At 38.1% G+C, this 22,459-nt stretch overlaps 1 protein-coding gene across 1 annotated transcript in view; it reads right to left on the bottom strand.

The window, feature by feature from the left end:
• Positions 1–22,459, bottom strand: part of CPE (carboxypeptidase E) — a 114,709-nt gene that overhangs the window by 815 nt on the left and 91,435 nt on the right. Inside the window, exons 4-8 of the mRNA XM_047091999.1 lie at positions 21,637–21,754; positions 19,980–20,162; positions 9,384–9,523; positions 4,554–4,653; positions 1,165–1,283 (exon numbers count right to left, since the gene is read on the bottom strand). Of these exons, the coding sequence (XP_046947955.1) occupies positions 1,165–1,283; positions 4,554–4,653; positions 9,384–9,523; positions 19,980–20,162; positions 21,637–21,754 (660 nt within the window). The remainder of the gene's footprint in view (positions 1–1,164; positions 1,284–4,553; positions 4,654–9,383; positions 9,524–19,979; positions 20,163–21,636; positions 21,755–22,459) is intronic.

The following is a 22,459-nucleotide window of genomic DNA, read 5'->3' as shown; positions in this document are numbered from 1 at the left end:
GCTCCTGACTTCAGATTTCAGCTCCGATCGGGATCTCATGGTCATGAGATCAAGCCCTGCCTGTGGGGCTCCTTGCTGGGCGTGGAGCCTGCTTAAGATTCTCTCTCCCTCTCCCTCTGCACCTCCCCTGCTCGCATGCACGAGCGTGCTTCCTCTCTCTGTCACTCTATCTCTGTCTCAAAAAACTAAGCAAATAAATAAACAGAAAAATGAATCAGAAATAAAAATGATATTAAAAAAAAAAGGAACCAAGAGTTCCTTCATCTGGCCACTTAAGCCCCTAGATATTTAGGAATATGACTATACTCACTACCTCCTTGAAGTAACGCAGGTCAGAAAGGCTAAGATCCAAATAATTAAATGTTTTACAACCTATTTCTGGGGCTACTTTTTTCCAGGTTTCATTTGCCCAAATTTATCTCCTGATTTTAATACATATACAGCCTAATGTACACATACACACAATGAAAACCAAAGCATCAGTTAAAAAACTCAAGGTATTCTGTTTGCAAAACCAAGCCCTTATACTCCAACTCAGGGGCATGAACAAAAATGCAATAAATTCTTTACAAGTAAGTCTTTCGACTGGAAAGTCTGCAGGCCATTTCCTGGTTCCAAAAATGTAATGCAAAGATAGCAGTAGAATCCTCACCTTCCTAGCAAAATAGGTGGCACCTCCTTAAATGAGATGCACTTTTTGATACCGCTTAGCAGAGGGTCTTTCTCATAATATGTGCTTAATAAAAGTTTGGTTAATGCCTAAAATCACCTTGCAGGCATGATCAATTTTTCCAACTACTCATTCAGTAAAGTATTATATTGGATGCTGGAAATAAAAAGATAAATGGAACAGAAATCTCATTTAAACTGAAATCACTGTGGCAAATAAAAGTTTAATTTCTTTAAGTTGTCTTTGATGTTCTTGGGTAGGTCTTCAAAAAACTGAGAAGCAATAAGGGAGCTTCACATTGAATGGTATAAAATCGACCAAGGAGCCCTTGGTCAAGTCACTTAACTTTGCCAGCTTCAGTTTTCTCATCTGTTAAATGGGGGTATTAGTGGTACCTACCTCATAGGGTTATTACGAAGACTAAATATAAATCACTTAAATATGCCTGACACATATTAATTGCTTAATAAATCTTAGCAATTATGATTTCTTACCCCAACAGCAGGGCTATAAGGGACTGCTACTTTCTTTGTTATCGCCAGATACCCTGGAGCTGAAGCTGTGAGTTTATAGTTTCCAGGTACAAGCAACCTCCAGTAATCGCCATCCTTTGCTGTAAGGAAACAAAATATCAAATCACATAATTATGCCATTTTAGGAATACCCAGTATACCTTCGTTTAATTTCTTTGATTCCCTATTTTGAAAGCAAATGTTTATGGAATTCGATAACATTCCATTGAAATCAGTGTTACATTCTCTTAGAGGAAGTAATTTCTAATAGCAATTTTACAAATACTAATGTCAAATTGTCAATAAATCTTATAAGATAATGGATCTTCATAATCATGTCAGGTGTGGCACAGGTAAAAAGATATAGAAAGCCCCCAAACATGGAGTCAGGGCATCTGATGCTGTGTTTTGATTCTGGCCAAGTATCTTGACATGAAGACCCAATGGTGTAAGTCTAGATCAGTGCTTCACAAAGTGTGGTCCAAGAAAGCCTCATCAGAAACCTGAGGTACTTGTTCTTGTTTTTTGTTTTGTTTTTTAGATTTTATTTATTTATTTTATAATTTTTAAATTTTATTTAAATCCAAGTTAGTTAATATATAGTGTAATAATGATTTCAGGAGTAGAATTTAGTGATTCATCACCCAGCGCTCAGCCCAACATTGCCCTCCTTAATACCCATCATCCATTTAGCCCATCCCCTACCAACACCCCTCCAACAGCCCTCAGTTTGTTCTCTGTATTTGAGTTTCTTATGGTTTGTCTCCCTCTCTCTTTTTATCTTATCTTCCTTCCTTTCCCCATCTGTTTTGTTTCTTAAATTCCACATATGAGTGAAATCATATGATACTGATCTTTCTTTGACTTATTTCACTTAGCATAATACCCTCTAGTTCTATCCACGTTGTTGCAAATGGCAAGATTTCATTCTTTTGGATCACCGAGTAACATTCCATTGTATGTATATACCACATCTTCTTTATCCATCAGGGATAAAGAACCCTGAGAAACTTGTGAGAAATCTCTTTCTGAAGATTCAGAATACGTTGTTCTGGAGTGCTGGTCTTGGAGGGACTGCATTTTCAGTAAGTTCTCCGGAGAATTCTTAAGCAGAAGTAAGGTTCACACTCTTTCTCACCCCACATGTCCACAGCTCCCTCCTAACCAAGGTTAGGTTCCCTGGCCACCCTATAATCACTGAAAGCACGTGCCTTCAGCTTATTTGCTTTTCCCTCTTGGTTATACATGCCTGGCAAGCCACCAATCCTGGATAATTTTCGGCCCTCCGCCTGTCACCAGCTGCATGCAGCCAGAGGAAACACACCGTCACGCTCATCAGTCTCCGACACATACACACCAACCTAACCAAGGGCATGGAACTGCCCTGCTTTCCTTCTGGTCCCTTCCTCCCTGGTCCTTTCACACTCCCATCTTCCTAGACCAGTGCATATCAATCCCCTGGGAAACTTGGTACTGTGCGAATTCTAATTCACAAGCCCTGGGGTGAGGCCTGAAATTCTGCATTCCTAACCAGCTCCAGGGCAGTGCTGAATTCACCTGCTGGTGGGGGCTGAGCTTTGAGTAGCAAGGTCCTAGTAGACATTTCACACTTTTTCCTTTTTCCTAACACTGCCGACACATCCTCTTCATCCTCACTCCCAGTAGATGCTTTACATCTTATTTCACTATGAAAATGAAATCAGAATAAAGAAAACCCTCATGGCCACCTCTTTCGGTCTTCCTCTGACCCCCACATCTCCTTTCAACAGGCGCCATCATTATCTCTTTCGCTTTACAGCAAAATGTCTGAAGAGATTTGTCAATACTCTCTTTTTTCTAATGTCTCTCCTAGTCTCTCTTAGACCCTCCGATCAGGCTCCCACTGGTCCGTGGAAACAGATTCTGTCGGGATTCTCCACACTGGTTCATGCGAAAGGTTTAGTTTACCTGGCACTCCGGATCAGTCCCTCCATCTTGAAATACTTCCGGGCTCCCAGGAAAATGCACTTGGTTCTCTCTCTACCTCAGACTCCATTCCTCCTTACTACTTTGCCCTCAAAGGGGTGGAGTGTTCCACAGTTTCACTCTTACCTATGTTTCACTCTTACTCCTCAGATTTCACTCTTACCTATGTTTTTTTTTTCCCCCTTACATTCTCCTAAAATTCTCATACCATGGAATGCAGAGGAAATCATATCTCTATGGCACCAGGGTTCACAGACAGAAGAGACTTCATGTGGCAGAGGGGATCAAGGTCTGGGCTTCCCGAGGGCTAAGGGAGCAATGTCTTGGCACAGATTCTGGTATATTTGTTGGCAAGATGTGCTGGCCACATCTTCTGGGGTTTTAATAAATATTTGTTAAATAGATAAATGGAGCTTTAAAGGGGAAACGTTAAGGATTTTTAAAATATACAAGTTATAGGGGCGCCTGGGTGGCGCAGTCGGTTAAGCGTCTTCAGCCAGGTCACGATCTCGCGTCAGGCTCTGGGCTGATGGCTCAGAGCCTGGAGCCTGTTTCCGATTCTGTGTCTCCCTCTCTCTCTGCCCCTCCCCCCTTCATGCTCTGTCTCTCTCTGTCCCAAAAATAAATAAACGTTGAAAAAAAAAATTTTAAATATACAAGTTATAAATGAGGAGGTTAAGAAAGAAGTAATGGTATAGAGTGGTTTGGAAAATAAGGTAAAGGTTCATTAATTACAAGGTCTAGAAATAAATGAGTAGATTATACATAAAAACATATTGTTGCTGGATAAATGGAACGGGACTACGTAGGTTTTCCAGGAAAATACATCCTTGTCTCCAAATAGGGAAAATGGAAACGGCATTTGGAACTCAGAAATAGCTAACATCCACCTCAATTCTGTTAACATCCTGTTTAACCCTGAATGAGTCTGGATTTTTCACACAGATGAAATAAAGAAATGTGTGAGGAATCCTAGACACTGGCATTTTTCTTTCCCCCTCTTTTCACTCCCTCCTGAGGTCGTCCCATTAACAGCTTATTAGCACTTAAGACAGAAGGGAGACACTGATAATTCAACTCCAGCTAGTTCATCTGCCTTTGCCTCAGGAACTCCACAGAATCTCCAGTGGGTGGCACCACCCGGCAGCTCCAGGCTGAGACAGCTGAGGAAAGGGCGCCACCTGCTGCACCCCAATTTCTAAGCCAGCAGCCATCCAGAGTAACTGCCTGACTCGCTCCCACAAAGGAAATTTAACTAGGTCAAAGCTGGGAGAGAGGGAGATAAAGAGACAGGAGGCATTCAATTGTTTTGCTTAGAATAGCATAAAAATTGTTAACTATAATAACAAGTAATCGTGCTCTGCATATAACACTAGAGCCTCCAGATCACGGCAGAGAACACCCACCAGATGTAACGTCATGGTCTATTCCTTCCACGGAGATGGTTGCATTGGCAATTGGGTTACCTTGAAGGTCCCGGACGAAGCCTTTAACTCCTCGGTGTATCTGTAAAGGTCAAGAACAACCACAAAAATCATACTAGAAATGATCTGACGACACATCTCTGTCAAGAATCTCCTTATTTGCTAGCAAAATACTGTAGATCCTCATTGTTTAAGGATCAAAATATGCTCATGAGGCTGCTGAATTTTGTTGAACACTCTTTACACTGCTTTTCCTCAAGTGGACAAATGAGAAAAAAAAAAACAAAAACCTGAAAACTGAAATCTCGTTCTGAGTGAAAGAAAGGCATTAAAGTACGTTCCGAACCACCAGAATGAAAAACAAAAACAAAAACAAAATTGTCTATCACATCTGTAAAGTAGTTCTGGTCTTAGCATATTTCATGACTTTGTCCCTCTTATATTGGGTCACCTATATATAGGTTGTATGGCCACTGCCAGTTAAGAATAATATTACATTACAGCCCTTTAATATTTGTTCATGTTGAATGAAAACACATACTGTGATTGCTCTTGCAATCGAACAATATTATTTGCTTGAAAATAAGTGACATGAAAGATCTGTGAACTTCAAAACTGAAGATTCGATTCAGAGAGAAAATGAAGGAGATGCTGTCGAGAATAATGCCCCCCAGATTAAGTTGCAGTCAACAACTAAAGCAATACAAACTATAAAAGCAGATTTTTTTCCCCTCATTTTGAAACAATGGTTCAGCTAAATCAGTATGTGTTTGAAGTGACAGAGAGTCACTTCAGGTCTCTTGGAAAGTGCTTCTGGAAAACCAAATGGTAATTCATTAAGCTTAATTACTTAACAGAAGATTCCCGAACTCTCAAAGGCTCAGGTTGGCTCAGGTTCCTCCTCACTCAATTTAACCTTAGAAAGTGAATATTCTTTTGCTACCGATGATAATGGAATCTTTCCTACAGAAGGCACAATAAGTGTCAAGTATGCTTTTGTCATCAGAGAATAAATCTGACAGTGGTACAATGTTTTAGCAAGGGGATGCCCCTGATTATCAGCAAATCCTTTTGCATTTGCTATTTTTTTTTAAAGCAAAACCTCTGAAACTCTACAAAAATCACATGTACTTCTTTCCTCTAAAGGCAATTTGGGGATCTGAAAATTTTTACAGAAAAGGAAGAAAGATATACATAGAGAAGAAAATCAGGGAAGAAAATACAATCTTTAAATTTCTTAAGATGAGGGCTCATCAAAGAAATTTAGAAAGCTTGCAAACAAGCAATTATTTACCTACATGTACTTTATTCATCTTGAGGCACCAAAATCCCGGTATTATCAATATTATAAACCTTAGAGAAATACATTTTTAAATTTCCTTATCATTGGAAAATAAGTCAAACAATCACTCCAAAAACATATAGTTCACCTGCATTAGGCACAAATACACCAAGTTAATATTCATTACTTTTTTCAGCCTCTGCAACCCAAGACTTACGGTCTGTAGCTTAACAAATAGTGAAATAAGTATCTGTCTCTGATAAGCCAGTTTTTGGAGCAAACTTCTCTGTTGGAAAACTTCCACTGTAGTAATAAATCTCAATGGAAATGTTATGGGCTCTCACAAGTCTACATGAATGCAGCTGTCACTTTATGGCTTTTGCAAAGGAAATCACAGAGAAATTCAAATTTCACTCATGCCTGAAGAAACTATTTGCTACACTTGTCCCTCCTGTAATGTTCTCTCCTCAGATTCCAGGACATCAATCAACCAAAGCTGGAAAAACAAAGAACATCCAGAAGATTCTCCATTGTTACTAAAACTGTGCATAGCAGTAACCCTTAAGCCCTCCTATACTTAAGTGTTACCCAGAGAGCTTGCTGAAATGGAGACTTGGGGGTCCTACCATGCAGGGAGTGGGATTCAGTGATGGAACAGGAAACTCATTTTTAACAAGAATCTAGGTGATTCTGGTGCAGGCACCCACGAACCATTCTTTGTGAATTTTGTGAGGAATTTTGAGAATTAGACTGTTCCAAAGCTATTGAGAGAGAGGCATTCCACCACAGCAAATTGCACTAATTAACTTTACAATTCCAATTCCTACAAACATCCCTTTAAAACTCTGCAAGAGATTTCCTCTCAACCAATTATAGAATTAGACCTCCTAATCACCTATTTTCCATGAGTCGTAAACTAATCCATGGTTAGACTTTAGGTCCAGGTGTTCAATTACTAATTCCCACCATACTGTGTCTCATTGTCAATGAAATAATTTCAACACAGAACTTCTGGCAGTCTTCACTCATATGTCATCAGCCTTTGAGTCCCTAAATTAGAGTGTTCTATGAAGCAAGTTGGATGAGCTCATTGTAAATATCACTCTTCTTGCTTCTACACAACTTGCACCGTAATACTGATGTCCTACAGTGTGGACCACTTGATCTGTGGACAGATCACATTCTTATTCCAAGTGGCATAAAACAGGTATGTACAACCCTCTTCTTTTCAGTTTATTTCTATATAAATTGATATAGCTCTTAGATGAATTAATACATGCCTACCTGCCACCATAAATATAACGAATATTCTCCTCTTTCCTGATGGTATACCTTTGTGGGTTTTGTTTTATATTGAGTTTTTTCTTAAGAACCAAGACTTAAGCAGCAGCTGAATCTGTTTTTTTAATTGATGATCAGAGTAATCATCTTATTGGTGTTTCAACTACAGTAAATCTTACCGTAGTCCCAAGAAGCCTTTGCTGAACCGCCAGGACTGGATTAGGGACCCAGTGTACCTCCACCGATTTTGTAATGGACTTTTATTTTAGCATTTATCATCCTCTCTTGTGATTAGGTATTGATGTTTCTGAACTCTACTAATATGAAGTCAGTCACTATCCCAGTGCCTCACAGTGTGCCTAGGACACTAGAGTAGCTGAATAAATTTTTGTTGAAAAAATATGTAAATAAAATGAAAAGCACTGTATTAAAGAGACATTATTTGATATCTAAATGGACAACACAGACCAAATAGCCCAGTCTTACTTCCTCTACTCAGAAAATACATTTACAGCTCTCCTTGAAGGAGACACTATTAGAGGGGTTCCTATCAAGGTCGTTCTAGGGTCGACATGGCTAATTATCCTTAGCCTTTGTTGCTGAAAATGCCTTTCTATATTAACATGAAGCGGGATTCCACTGATTGAAAAAATCCTGTGTAATAAGTAATTTTTAATCATTGTGAGTAACAGTGGATCTATTCCACGAGAATCTCTTTTGGTAAGGTACTATATGGATATCTGACACATGTAAAAGAATGCTTGAGCTGATTTTACAGCTTTTTAAATGCATCAGTCTCATATGCATGTTTGTATGTCAACGTATATGCAAATAGATTCACGTTTATTTCATAGCATTTGTTTGTATCAAATTAGTGTTTAAATTAATCTGGACTATCTGCTGGCATGTGAAACTGATATCACCCTATCTGGCTTTGGGTGTAAACAGCCATATACAGAATGCAATTTGAAGACTGTCACGGCACTGCAGGCAAGGAACAGAGTCTTTAGGTCTGTTTCGCCCCCATGGCCGCTGGTGCCAATGTCTACATAGTATAGAGATGTGGGGTTGGCAGCGAGTGGCCTGTATGGAGTCTCAGTAGGTAAGGTATCTAACTCTGGTAGATGATGAGATTCCCGCCCCCCCCAAATTCTGTACAGACTCCACAGGAATGGTTATATAAGTGCCTGTCTAGTGAAGATCTAAGTTTCTGTCACCAGAGGCAATAGGGCATGGTGATTCTGGAACTAGACAGCCTGGTTTAAAATTCTGCCTGATTGGGACCCCTGGGTGGTTCAGTCTTTTAAGCGTCTGACTTCAGCTCAGGTCATCATCTCGCGGTTTGTGAGTTCGAGCCCTGCGTCGGGTTCTGTGCTGACAGCTCAGAGCTTGGAGCCTGCTTCGGATTCTGTGTCTCCCTCTCTCTCTGCCCCTCCCCTGCTCATGCTTTTTCTCTCTCTGTCTCAAAAATAAATAAAACATAAATAAAATAAAATAAAAAATAAAATAAAATAAAATAAAATTCTGCCTGATTGACTTCAAGCAGGCTGTTTAACTTGTCTGGTCTCTGATTCCTCACTTTTAATTCAGGGATGATGATGATGATGAAGATGATGAAGATGACAATGATGATGATGATACCACTTCCCTCACAGGTTTGTTGTGAAAATTAAATGCATTAACGATTACATGTAAGGCATTCAGAACAATGCATGGGAAACAGTAAACACCCCGTAAAGGTAATTATTATGATTACCTGAGATCTCACTAAGTCGAGGCTGAGACAAGTGGAGCATGTGAGGCACAGAATTTAAGGAAGCACTCACACTCAGGTGCTAATCCTATACCCGCATGCCTCCAAGAAAAAGTGCCTCCTTAAATTTTGGGCTCTCAGTGTCTCACTTACCTCACTCTTGTCCTAGTCCTGCCAGGGATGCCTGACTGGCCCACGATGACCAGGATGGAGGAGGGTGCTAGGACTGCCTGGCTTAGAGCAATATGAATGAAAACAGGGTATCACCTCACTTCCCACAAATCTCAGTTTAATCAGTTCTCAGGGAATATTCATGAACCACAAAATCTCTGACAAATGAAAGCCTGTTTGGACCACTACTGACATGTTTTCCAAATGTAGAGTCCTCATTATGAGTCAGATGGACTCCTCTGGACCGGACTCCTCTGAGGAAATCATTGTATGCCAGATTTAAATGCTCTTAGATCTCCCATTTTATGCTGGAGATGGTGTTTACCTGCTCGAGGTAGCTAATAAGGGAGTTTTTGTTATCCTCCCAGTAGCTCTTCAGAGTCTCTTCAGGTGGAAACTTTTCACAGCTAAGCTCCACGGTGATCTCGAAACAGTTGCTGCTGAGGTAATTGAAGTCTTGCATTCCTGCCAAAGCACCAAATGGAAAGTCAAAATACACATGTGGAGACTAAAACTCTACACAAGCCGTTCTGCTGAATGGAGAGCCAAGTAAAAGATACACCAACCAGTACATTTTGAGTAGCCTGTGGGAAACCACAAGGAAAATCACCTCCTGTAAGGGACAGAAAAACATAATTGGGAGACTGTTACTGCCTTAGAACACAAAATCTCGCAGGTTCTTAAGCATTTACTTAGTGCATTGCTGTTGCAGGGTGCCAAAGCAGGCACCAACCGTGTTCTGCATTGTTGGCATTGACTTCGAAGAAGAAAACTGGCAACAATGACATCCAAATGACAAAATAGGGGTTTTCTTACCATCTTCCTCGAAAAAGAACACCGATTTGGGCAATCACCCATGGAACAGCGTGCCTTTGTGGAAGGCTGAGAGTCCAGTGTAGAAGTTCCAGTACACCATTGGTGGAAAAAGTCCAAGATTGGATGCATTGAAGAAAGTGACAGTAATGGTTTTGCTTTACTTGCATCACCCCTTCCCCACGGCGGCATAGCTCAGTGCCAAGAGAGAACTTTTTGGTCCACGATTCCTCCCACAAGGAAAAGTGGGATCCTGTGAATGAGCTGTGCTGGTCACAGCTTCTTTCTCATCCCATCCAGAAAACTAAAGTATGCTACATGGCTTGGCTGAGCAAACAGTAGCCAAGACTTTCAGAGTGCATCAAAGGGATGTGGATCTTACTAACCATGTCACAGATCCCATCAGGAAGCCTGCCCATTAGCTGCTGGGGTCACCTTTCCTGAATATCGCCCCCCCCCCAATGGCCCACAGGCACTCCTAACATTCTGCATACACCATCCACACACCTCTCACCCTGTAGCCAGCTCTCTGTGTATGCCACTGACAATAGCAACAGCAAGCATTTGAAGATGCCTCATGAGTCATACAGCATGCATGAAGCTGGCCCAGATCTGCAGGCCTGAGAGAAAGGACACAAATTTGAGCGTTTAGCACTGCCCTGGGGAAAACAAACAAGAGTCTATTAGCAATTGATCTGGACCTTGTAGGATCAAAAGAAGGCATGCAATTTTAAGTATTCTCCCCCTAAGAAGTTTGGAGCAGGTATGTCACAGAAAAGGTCTGGGAAAGCCTCAGAATCTCTAGCAGGGCTAACAAGTTATTACTCTACCAAAGTCAGTCAGTAAAGACAAAAGGAGGTAACTACTTCAAATGTGAAGGCAGCAACACAAGACTTCAAGGAACATGAAAAAAATCAATGAAACATGATACTATCAAAGGAACACAATAATTTTCTGGTAGCCAACTGCAAAGAAATGGAGATTTGTGATTTTCCCAATAAAAAATTCAAAATAGTGCTTTAAGGAAGTTCAGTGAGCTATAAGAAAACACAATTCAATAATAGAAACACAATTCAATGAAATCAGGAAAATAATATGTGGACAAAATGAGAATTTTAACAGAAGACAGAAATCATAAGAACCAACAGAAGTCTGAGAGCTAAAAAGTATAAAGAATTAAATGGCAGGGGAGGAGTGGGTATAATGCAATAGAGAGCATTAACAAAAGACTGGATCAAACAGAAGAATCAGTGGGCAGAAACAGGTCATTTGAAATTATCCAGTCATAGGAAAACAAAGAAAAAAGAATGAAAAAGAGTGAAGAAAGCCTACAAGATTACAGAATACCATGAATCTACACATCACTAGAGTCCCAGAAGGAGAAGAGAGACAGAAAAGGCAGAAAGGTAATATCAAGAAATAATGGTTTAGAACTTCCCAAATCCAGGGAGAAATTTGGACATCCAAGTTCAGGAAGCTTATAGGTCCCCCCAAAATTTCAGTTCAAAAAGATCTTCTCCAAGACATATTATAATAAAACAGCCAAAAAATCAAAGACAAAGAGATAATCTTAAAAGCAGCTGGGGGGGGGGGGACAGTCTGTAACTTACAAAAGAATCCCTCCCCACCCCCAAGTAAGGCTATCAACAGATTTCTCAGCAAAAACCTTATAGGCCAGGAGAGAGTGGAATGATATGTTCAAAGTGCTAAAAGAAAAAACTACCAACCAAGAATACTTTACTCAGCAAAGCTATCCTTCAGAAATGAAGAAGAGATAAAGACCTTCCCAAACAAAAGCTGAGGGAGTTCATCACCATTAGAAATGTCTTACAAGAAATGCTGAAAGGAGTTCTTCAAGCTGAAATGAAGGAGTACTAATTTGTAACATGGAAACATAAAAATATGCAACATACTGGTAAAGATAAATATATAGTCAAATTCAAAATACTCTAACACTATAATATAGTAGTGTGTTAATCACTTAACTCTAGTGTGAAGATTAAAGGACAAAAGTATTAAAAACCACTATAGCAACAGTAATTTGTTAATGGATACACAACAGGAAAAAATGTGAACTGTGACATCAAAAACATAAAATGTTTGGTGGGAAAAGGAATACAAAGAGTTTTTCTAAGTGATCAAAATTAAGTTGTTATCACCTTAAAATGGACTATTATGTCTATAAGATGTAAGCCTCATGCTAACCACAAAGCAAAAACCTGGTAAATTCACAAAAGATAAAGGTAGAAGAATCAAAGTATATCACTAAGGAAAATCATCAATTCACAAAGAAGGGCAGAAAGAGGAGAAGAAAAGAACTAGGGAACTACAAGACAGCCAGGAACCAATAAGATGGTATTATGTTCTTATCTATCAATAATTACTTTAAATGTTAATAGTTTGAATTCTCCATAAAGACACAGAGCATCAGAGTGGATTAAAAAAGAAAACAAAACAAAATAAAACAAGACTCAATTATATGGTGCCTACCAGAGCCCCACATCATCTGTAAGGACAATGAAAGCTCAGAATGAAGGAATGGAAAAAGATATTCCATGCAAGTGGAAACCTAAAAAAATCAGGGGTAGCTATACTTTTATCAGACAAAATACACTTTGAGCCAAAAAACTATAACAAAAGACAAAGAAGGTCATTAAAAAATGATGAAAGGGTAAATTCATCAAAGGACATAACTCTTGAAAATTATATATACACTCAACACTAAAGCATCTAAATATATTAAGCAAGGGGCACCTGGGTGGCTCAGTCAGTTAAGCATCCGACTTCAGCTCAGGTCATGATCTCACGGTTTGTGGGTTCAAGCCCCGCATCGGGCTCTGTGCTGACAGCTAGAGCCTGGAACCTACTTCGGATTCTGTCTCTCTCTCTGTCTCTCTCTCTCTCTGATCCTCTCTTGTTCACGCTCTCTCTCTCTCTCTCCCAAAAATAAACACTAAAAAAATTTTTTTAATAAATAAATAAATATATTAAGCAAATACTTAAGACCTGAAGGGAAAAATAGACAACAATACAATAATAGTGGGAGATTTCAACATCCCACTTTTAATAATGGATAGATCATCTAGTCAGAAATCAATAAGGAAACAGCTGCCCTTGAACCATATGTTAGACCAAATGTACCTAACACACATATATGGAACATTCCATCCAACAGCAGAATTACACATTCTTCTCAAGCCCACATGGAATATTGTCCAGTATAGAGTCACAATTATGTAGAAAATTAAAACTACACATTTCTGAAAAACGGGTCAAAAAAGCAATAAAAAGGCAAACCAAAATATCATAAAACAAAAATAGAAACACAGCATACCAAAATTTATGGGATGCAGCAAAAGCAGTTCTAAGGGGAAAGTTTATCGCAATAAATGCCTGCATTAAGAAAAAAGAAAAATCTCAACAGTCTAACTTGATACATCAAGAAACTAGAAAAAGAAGAACAAACTAAGCCCAAAGTTAGCAGAAGGAAGGAAATAACAAAGATCAGAGCAGAAACAAATGAAATAGAGACAAGTAAAACAAAAGGAAAGATCAACAAGCCTAACAGCTGGGTTTTCTTTAAAGATAAACAAAACTGACAAACATTTAACTAGACTTAAGAATTAAGACAGCGATGACTCAAAAAAAAATCAGAAATTGAAGAGAAGACATTACAACTGAAATGACAGAAATACATGCTTCTTTTTTCTTTTGTGCTAAGAATATTTAACATAAGATCTACCCTCTTAACAAGTTGTCATGTGCCTAATGCTGTATCATTCTCTATAGGCAGTTTGTCATACAGCAGACCTCTAGAACTTACTTATCTGGCATAGCTGAAACTTGATACCCATTGAACTCTCCATTCCCCTCTACTCTCAGCCTACTATATTCTGGGTTTCTATGAGCTTGACTATTTTAGACACCTCATATAAGTCAATCATGCAGTATTTGTTTTTGTGAGATTGACTTATTTCCTTTGGCATAATGTCCTTCAGGTTCAACCATGTTGTCGTAATGCCAGGATCTTCTTCCTTTTGAAGACTGAATGATATTCTATTGTATGTATATACCATATTTAGCCAGTAAAATCTATTGGGACTTCTAATCAAGAAAGTAGCCAATTCTGTCTTCTGCACAATGACTGTTTCAATGCAACATGATGTTTCACATTTCCATGTTTTTTCTCCATCTTTGTTTTTTCTTGTCTATTCTATTGCACTGGCTAAAAATTTTCAGGGCAGTGTTGTTTATATAGATGCTAAAAGTCATCCTTATATCGTATGTTTCACGTGTCACAGTTGGGGTGAATACAACTAGAAAGTGGTGTAACTGGGCATCAGTCCCCATGATGAATCTAAAACCTACACTCTCTTTTTTGCTATAATAACTTGCTGTTACAGAACAGAGATAGTGGAACTATTTTATTTATTTACTTCTTTATTAAAATGATCCTAACCCTTTTAGAGACAGGCACCAACAAAACTTTACCTTTCAAGAGACAGAGAGAGAGAGAGAGACACTACTGTGAATGAGGCCAACAATTGGAGAACCTGAAAAAACAGATAAATTCCTAGAGGAATATAGCCTACCAAGACCGAATTATGAAGAAACAGAAAATCTGAAATAGACCTATTACTAGTAAGGAGATTGAACCAGTAATCAAAAATTTCCCAACAAAGAAAAGCCCAGGACAAGATGGTTTACTGGTGAATTCTACCAAACATTTAAAGAATAATTAACACCAATCCTTCTAAAATTCTTCCCAAAAAAACTGAAGAGGAGGAAACACTCCCAAGCTCATTTTACAGGTCAGCATTACCCTGATACCAAAGCCAGATAAGGACATTACAAGAAAAGAAAACTATAGGTCAATATCCCTGATGAATACAGTTGCAAAAATTCTCAATAAAATACTAGCAAACTGATTTCCACAGTTCATTAAAAGGATCATAAAGAATGATCACACAGAATTCATACTTGGGATGCAAAGTTGGTTCAACATAGGCAAATCAACAAATGTGGCACCACACTGATAGAAAAGATAAAAATCATAATCATCTCAAAAACTGCATAAAAAGATTTTGACAAAATTCAACATCTTTTCATGATAAAAACTCTCAGCAAATTTGATATAAAAGGAATGTACCTCAATATAATAATGGGAAATCTGACAAGCCCACAGCTAACATCATACTCAGTGGTGAAAGGCTGAAAGCTTCCTCTAAGATCAGGAACAAGAAAAAGGTGCCCACTCTCAACACTCCTTGCAACATAGTATTAGAAATCCTAGCCAAAGTAATCAGGCAAGAAAAAGAAAAAAAGACATCCAAATTGGAAAAAAAAAAAAAGAAATGAAGTAGAACTGTTAATGTTTGCATATGATATGGTCTTATGCATAGAAAGTCCTAAAAATCCCACCAAAAAACTGTTGGAACTAATAACCAAATTCATTAAAGTTGCAAGCTACAAAATAAACCTATAAAAATTAATTACACTTCTATACACCAACAATGAGCTATCTAAAAAACAAAGAAAGTAAACAATCTCAGTTACAATAGTATCAAAAACAATAAAATACTCAGGAATACATTTAACCAAGGAGGTGAAAGATCTATAAACTAAACACTGTAAGACATTGATGAAAGAAACTGAAGAAGACACAAATAAATGGAAAGATATCTTGTGTTCATAGATCAGAATTAATATGATTAAAACATCCATAGTACTCAAAAACATCTACAGATTCAATGCAATCCCTATCAAAATTCCAATGGCATTTTTTTACAGACAGAAAAAAAAATCCTAAAATTTATGGAACCATAAAAGACACCAAATAACAGAAGCAATTTTGAGAAATAAGAATAAACCTGGAGACATTATATTTTCCTATTTCGATCTATACTACACAGCTATAGTAATCAAAATGGTGTGATACTGGCATAAAAACAGACACACAAATCAAAGGTACAGAATCAAGAGCCCAGAAATAAATCCTGCACATACAATCAACTAATTTTTGACAAGGAAACTAAGAATACTCAATGGGGAAAAGATAGTCTCTTTAATCAAAGGTGTTGGGAAAACTGGCTATCCACATGCAAATGAAAGACATTGGAATTTTATCTTACACCATACACAAAAACTAACTCAAAATGGATTGAAAAAGTAAATGTAAGAACTGAAATCATAAAGCTCCTAGAAGAAAGCATAGGGAAAAAGCTCTTTGAAATTGGTCTTGGCAATAGTTTTTTTGGCTATAACAGCAAAACACAAGCAAAAAAGGCAAAAATAAACAAGCAGGACTACATCAAACTGAAAACTTCTACACAGAAAAGGAAACAGCCAAAAAATGAAAAGGCAATCAATACACAGAATGGGAAAAAATATTTGCAAACTATCTGATAAGGGGTTAATATAAAAAGTATATAAGGAACTCATACAACTCAAAAAACAAAAAACAAATAATCCAATTAAAAATGGACAGACAACCTGACTAAACATTTTTTCCAAAGAAGACCTAGAGATGGCCAACAGACATGAAAAGATGCTCAACATCACTCATCATCAGGGAAATGCAAATCAAAACCACAATGAGATGTCACTCATTGTTAGAATGGTGATTATCAAAAAGATAAGAGATAATTGCTGGCAAAAATGCAAAGAAAAGAGAACCCTTGTGCACTGTTGGCGAGAATGTAAATTGCTACATTCACTATGGAAAATGGTAGGTTCAGAGGCTTCCCCAAAAAATTAAAAATAGAACTACCATATGATCTAGCAATCTCAATTCTGAATATACATCCAAAGAAAAAGAAATCATTATCCAGGGAAGATATCTGCACTCCCATGTTCACTGAGGCATTATTCACAGTAGCCAAGACATGGAAACAACTTACGTGTCCATGAACAGATGAATGGATAAAGAAAATGTGGGATATATAAACAACGGAATATTATTTGGCCATAAAAAAAAGAAAATCCTCCCATTTGCGACAACATGGATGGACCCTGAAGGCATTATGCTAAGTGAAAGAAGTCAGACAGAGAAAGCCAAATACTAAATGATCTCACTTATAAGTGAAATTGTAAAAAGCCAAACTCATAGAAACAGAGTAGAGCAGTGGTTGCCTAGAGGGGGACAGGGAAATAAGGAGATGTTGGTCAAAGGGTACTCACTGTCAATTATGAGTAAGTCCTGGGCATGTAATATACAGCAAGGTGACTACAGTTAATGATACTATGTTATATACTTGAAAGCTGTTGAGAGAGTAGATATTAAATGTTCTGATCACAAAAAAAAGAAAAAAAGAAAAATGGTAATTATGTCAAGTGATGGATGTGTTAACTAACCTTATTAGGTAATCATTTATACAATGCATACATGAAATAAATCACATCATACACCTTAAACTTACATGATGTTATATACAATTATATGTTAATGAAGCTGGGGAAAAAATTAATTTCTTAAATAATAATTTTTTTTAAAAAAAAGACAAATACTCAACCCTTACTGGCCTGCAGAAGAAACATGTGTCCCTCTAAACCTACTTTTCTATCAGGGAAGAGCTTGAACAGTCATGTAAGATGATCTAACATACTATTCTTTAAGTCTAACCAATATCCCAGTATCATCCTGAGGGATTGAGAGTCTTAATAATATACTACATATTGGGGCACCTGGGTGGCTCAGTCAGTTAAGTGTCCAACTTTGACTCAGGTCATGATCTCACGGTTTGTGGGATCGAGCCCTGCATCACATCAGGCTCTGTGCAGACAGCTCGGAGCCTGAAGCTTACTTCAGATTCTGTGTCTCCCTCTCTCTCTACCCTACCCCACTCACACTCTGTCTCTCTCTCAAGGAAAAGTAAACATTAAAAATTAAAAAAATATATATAGTACATATTAATTTAACAATCACTGAATATCTCCTACATTTGAGGCACAATAATAACAATTCAAACTGCACCAAGAGAGAAGATTCTGTAACCAGAACAATTTTACTCTGAACCTGATTCAAGTTAATAGTGAATGCTGTTGGTGCCACCAGATTGCTTTTTGTTTATTTATTTTGTTGTTTTTTATTTATTTTTGAGACAGAGAGCGTGAGCAGGGGAGGCACAGATAGGGGGACAGAGAATCAAAGCAGGCTCTGTGCTGACAGCAGTGAGCCCCATGTGGGGTTCAAACTTAAAAACCGCGAGATCACGACCTGAGCCGAAGCTGGATGCTTAACCGACTGAGCCACCAAAGTGACCCTGCTTTTCCTGAGCCGGAGTGTCCATCCCCAAACTGCTGTTTAAGTGTTGGCTATGAAGAGCTCAGAGCTGCCCCTGTTTTCCAGGAGAATTGGAAACCCCACTTGGCTTCAGGGTTCTATCTCCTATATCCCATTCCAAAACCCTCCACAGCAATCGTCAAGGCAGGACAACCTTGCCTGTGATTTATACTTTCTCCCAAAAGCCCAAGCCAAGGCTATGCTGTCCCTGGGATCACTTCCTTGTTCAGCTCTATCCCCTTCCTTACTCTGCTTCCCTCACTTCCATACAGGGTTTTTCCTAAAAAGCACTTCCTCAATAAATTACAAGCATCCAAATCCCTATCTCAGGCTCTGCTTCTAGAAAACATGGACATAAGGGGCACTGATTTCATTCACTAGAGAGCTTGACTAAAGTCAAGGCTTTCTTTGACTGATTACTGTGGTTTATAATCTCTAAGATTAATACTATTATTATTAATATCATAGTCATTATTTTACAGATAGGGATTTCTTGGTATTCTGTAGACAATACACTGTTTGTCCATAAAGGGAAGACCAAAAGTATCATTAAAGCTTTTATAAAAACTGAATTATAAAATTTCTTCCCATATGATGTATTCAACATAGTCTAAATCCTAAATCTGACTTTATTCCTCAAGGTATAGAGGAGAAAAGTGCTAAATCTGATCTGGCATGATGCAAAATATAAGTTGAAACAGAATAGACATATATCAGAAACAAAATCAGGAATAATATTTTCCTCAGGGCATAATTCAATAAAAGAAATAAACAAACAAAACCCTATAATTAGCTAGTGCTGCTACTGCCCTAATTCTCCTGCATTTTCAGGTGGGTCATAGACAATCCTTCTTGGGCAAAGAGGGGGAAAAGACCACATCAGTAGCTTCACATTTCATTCTTCATCTTCAGTAGAGTGACTCTTACACAACTGTGGTGGTCTGGGTAGCCATGAAAATAAGAGCTCTGTAGGGGCTTGGTTAAGTGACAGACTCTTGGTTTTGGATTAGGTCATGATCTCATGGTTCATGAGTTCAAAACCTGCATTGGGATCTGTGCTGACAGCACAGAGCCTGCTTGGGATCCCTCTCTCTCTGCCCCTCCCCTCCTTGTTCTCTCTCTCTCTCTCTCTCTCTCTGAAAATAAACTTTAAAAAGGAAGGAAGGAAGGAAGGAAGGAAGGAAGGAAGGAAGGAAGGAAGGGAAACCACAGTTCTAAAGTCCATGTGGGGCAAAGGGACTCAGGAGTGCTCCCCTGGTTGCCTAGAAGATGCTTTCTCCAGCATACGAGCTGCATGTGGGCTTTTCCCTTTTCAGACCCCATAAAAGGTGAAGAGTTTCATGACATAATAGTGTTTATTATAGCAGTGAAGATAAGACTAATATTACACATCAAACAGTCCCCATTATCCCATCATCTAAAATAAAAAAAAAAGGTATCTAGACCAAGATATGCTAAAAGCCAAAGCCTGCCCTCCAAAAAATACATTTGCCTATAGTAAAAGCTTAACTAACATGTAATAAGGAAGCTATCTTATTCCCTAGGGCCAGAATTTCAAAAGTAGAACAGTAAATAATATTCAGTTTATATTTTCCCAACGTGTGTCTTTAGTTCATTTCTTCTATGTCTTCAATTAGCATCCTGATCTTTAAAAATCAACAAAAACAAACCTGTACACAACAACCTTTCATGCAGAAAGCTAATTTTAATGAACTATAGGGTTAGCCTATTTCTTAATGTTTGAGGAGGACTGAAAAATCTCTAAAGTGAAATGGTAATTATAAAGAATTCACTATCACATGATCAAAAAGCGAAACGGAAACTCACCACCAGGTACACTATACCAAGCAGCACCATTGGTTGTTCCATCTATGAAGCTGCTGTCATCGTCATTCTTGCGACATGGTGGCCGATTGGGGTCAGACATGGGTGGGTTAAAAGCAGAATACGCTCGAGCCAAGCTTTGGAAAATGGCATCATCTGGGCAGGAGCTATATTCATGAGCACTACCTAGTAAATAAACCCACAGATTAAAGAAATTAACACAGACCAAGGAGCACTCCTTGTTTTCTGAAGAGTGATTCAGTGTTGTTTCTTGCGGATGTATTTCTTTAGCTACATCGCTATGGGGAAGGAGTGAAGGTTTAAGTGCTCAAAAGCTACACTTAGCTTTTAAGTTCTATAACATTCTGTTCCATACAACAATGTAGAAATTGGGTAGAATGCACATTCTATTTATGAACTGAAAGCTTCAGGAGAAAAGGTGATAAACTTGTGGTGAACTAGACCTGACAAAACAGTAAGATTTCCATTGCTAAAATTTTTAATTTCAAAAATGTACCTGTACCAACCTCACAGCCACCGTGAGCCACTCTCACACATATTTTTAGTATTTGAGTTTAAATGTTTTAAAAAATCTCCTATGTGTAATATGTAAATAAATAATATATATTTTGATACACTATATTCTTCTTCATATGTTATAAAACATGCTAGGCTTTTAAATTTCCCAGCTATTGACAAACTAAGAAATCTCGAAATTTTAATGATGTTTCAGCAGAGACTTTTCCTCAATGCTCAGAGTTTCCAATATCTAAAATTATTATCCGTGGGGCACCTGGGTGGCTCAGTCGGTTAAGCGTCCGACTTCGGCTCAGGTCATGATCTCGCGGTCCGTGAGTTCGAGCCCCGCGTCGGGCTCTGTGCTGACAGCTCAGAGCCTGGAGCCTGTTTCAGATTCTGTGTCTCCCTCTCTCTCTGACCCTCCCCCGTTCATGCTCTGTCTCTCTCTGTCTCAAAAATAAATAAACGTTAAAAAAATTAAAAAAAATTAAAAATAAAAAAATAAAATTATCCTGTGCTTACAAAAAGCAATTCTCCAAAGGCCCTCAGAATCCATCCAAAGCAGGAAATTTCTTGGAGCAAAAAAAAAAAAAAAAAAAAAGTTGAAAATAACTCTCTGGCTAAAGCTTGCTGTGCCTGAAATTTAACTAAAACTAGTTACAGAAAGTCAAAGTACCACTCCCCACCCCCGCGCCCGACACCATCATTCCAAATGTGAAAGTGTGAGTGTATGTTAAAACACGTAGAGATCCACATGGGCCCTCATCAACTTCTGAAAAGACTGCTTCCACTTTTAAGCCATCTTGTCCACACACCTATATACCTCCCATTATCTCTCCATTCTTCCAGGGTTCAAGAATGACCCAAGTTCATAATGTCTGTTTTCTCTCTTTCTCCTGCATTCTGTCAAGATCACATTCCTCTTCAACTAAAGCTTATGAAAAACTTACAGTCCTTTGCTGCCAAATATACATACCCGTGCCACATGAAATAAGGGATGTTCCTATTAAACGTATGTGTTTCTATAGGCAAAATCACTTAAGGACCAGTTCCTTAAAAGGATATTATAGAAATCATTCTATAAATCCTCATAAGGTAAGTGTAAACCTTGAACCATTAAAGAAACAAGAAAAACACTTACCACTCCGCGTCTCATCATATGGGTAATTGGCCACGAGGTCTCCTCCGTGGAGATTGGCAGAGAGCACGAAAGGAATATCCATAATCCAATGAATGACTGCCTTGGTCTCAGGAGCAAGCTGTATTCAAGATTAGAGGTTAAAAGGATTATAAATTTGATTATCATTGGGGGGGATCGCTTGACAGGAAAGGCACAGAAAAGAAAAACAACAAGAACAACAATCATTGAAAGCTGGGCATAGGCCATATTTCAAGAACTTTGTGGCTGTTTTCATAAAAATAAAAGAGATTCCAGTAAGAACAGTCTTTCCATCTCTATATTCTCACTTATAATAAAAAAATATATTGCAATAGTGTTTAAGTTTCCTTAGAAGTTTTACTTTTGTGAGCTGCCAGCTTTTTTCTCTTTGAAACTTGAAAACCATCGTGCAAATCACTTTCAAATTCTGGGGCGTCTCCATCTGATCTTTGTTAATAATAGCTAAGAGTAAGAAAATGAAAAAAGAAAATAGTTGGACTGAAGAACTAGGTTCTTTCCCTATGGTGATTAAACTCTAGAAATATATGGGAGATTTTCTTTCTTTTATTATTAATAATTATTATTTATTATTTTCTTTTATTGCTTACTATTTTTCCAATTCCCTCTACTTTTAACACTGTCCCTGTAAAAAATATTAAACTGGGTCTCTTTCAAAACTCACTGTAAAACATCACTTTACTTTAAGAAAACCATCTTAAACAAAGGCAAAAGTTTCAGAAATTCATGTTGTCTTTTAACGACTCACAGCCCTTCATATCTTGGTAATAAAAGAGGGAAGAAATTT

The sequence above is a fragment of the Lynx rufus genome, unplaced genomic scaffold (genome assembly GCF_022079265.1).
Source record: "Lynx rufus isolate CCGP_SWC_20201006 ecotype Redwood Valley unplaced genomic scaffold, mLynRuf1.p SCAF_3, whole genome shotgun sequence".
Taxonomy (NCBI): domain Eukaryota; kingdom Metazoa; phylum Chordata; class Mammalia; order Carnivora; family Felidae; genus Lynx; species Lynx rufus.
The sequence above is the reverse complement of the archived record's forward strand: the minus strand, read 5'-3'. Positions and strand labels throughout refer to the sequence as shown.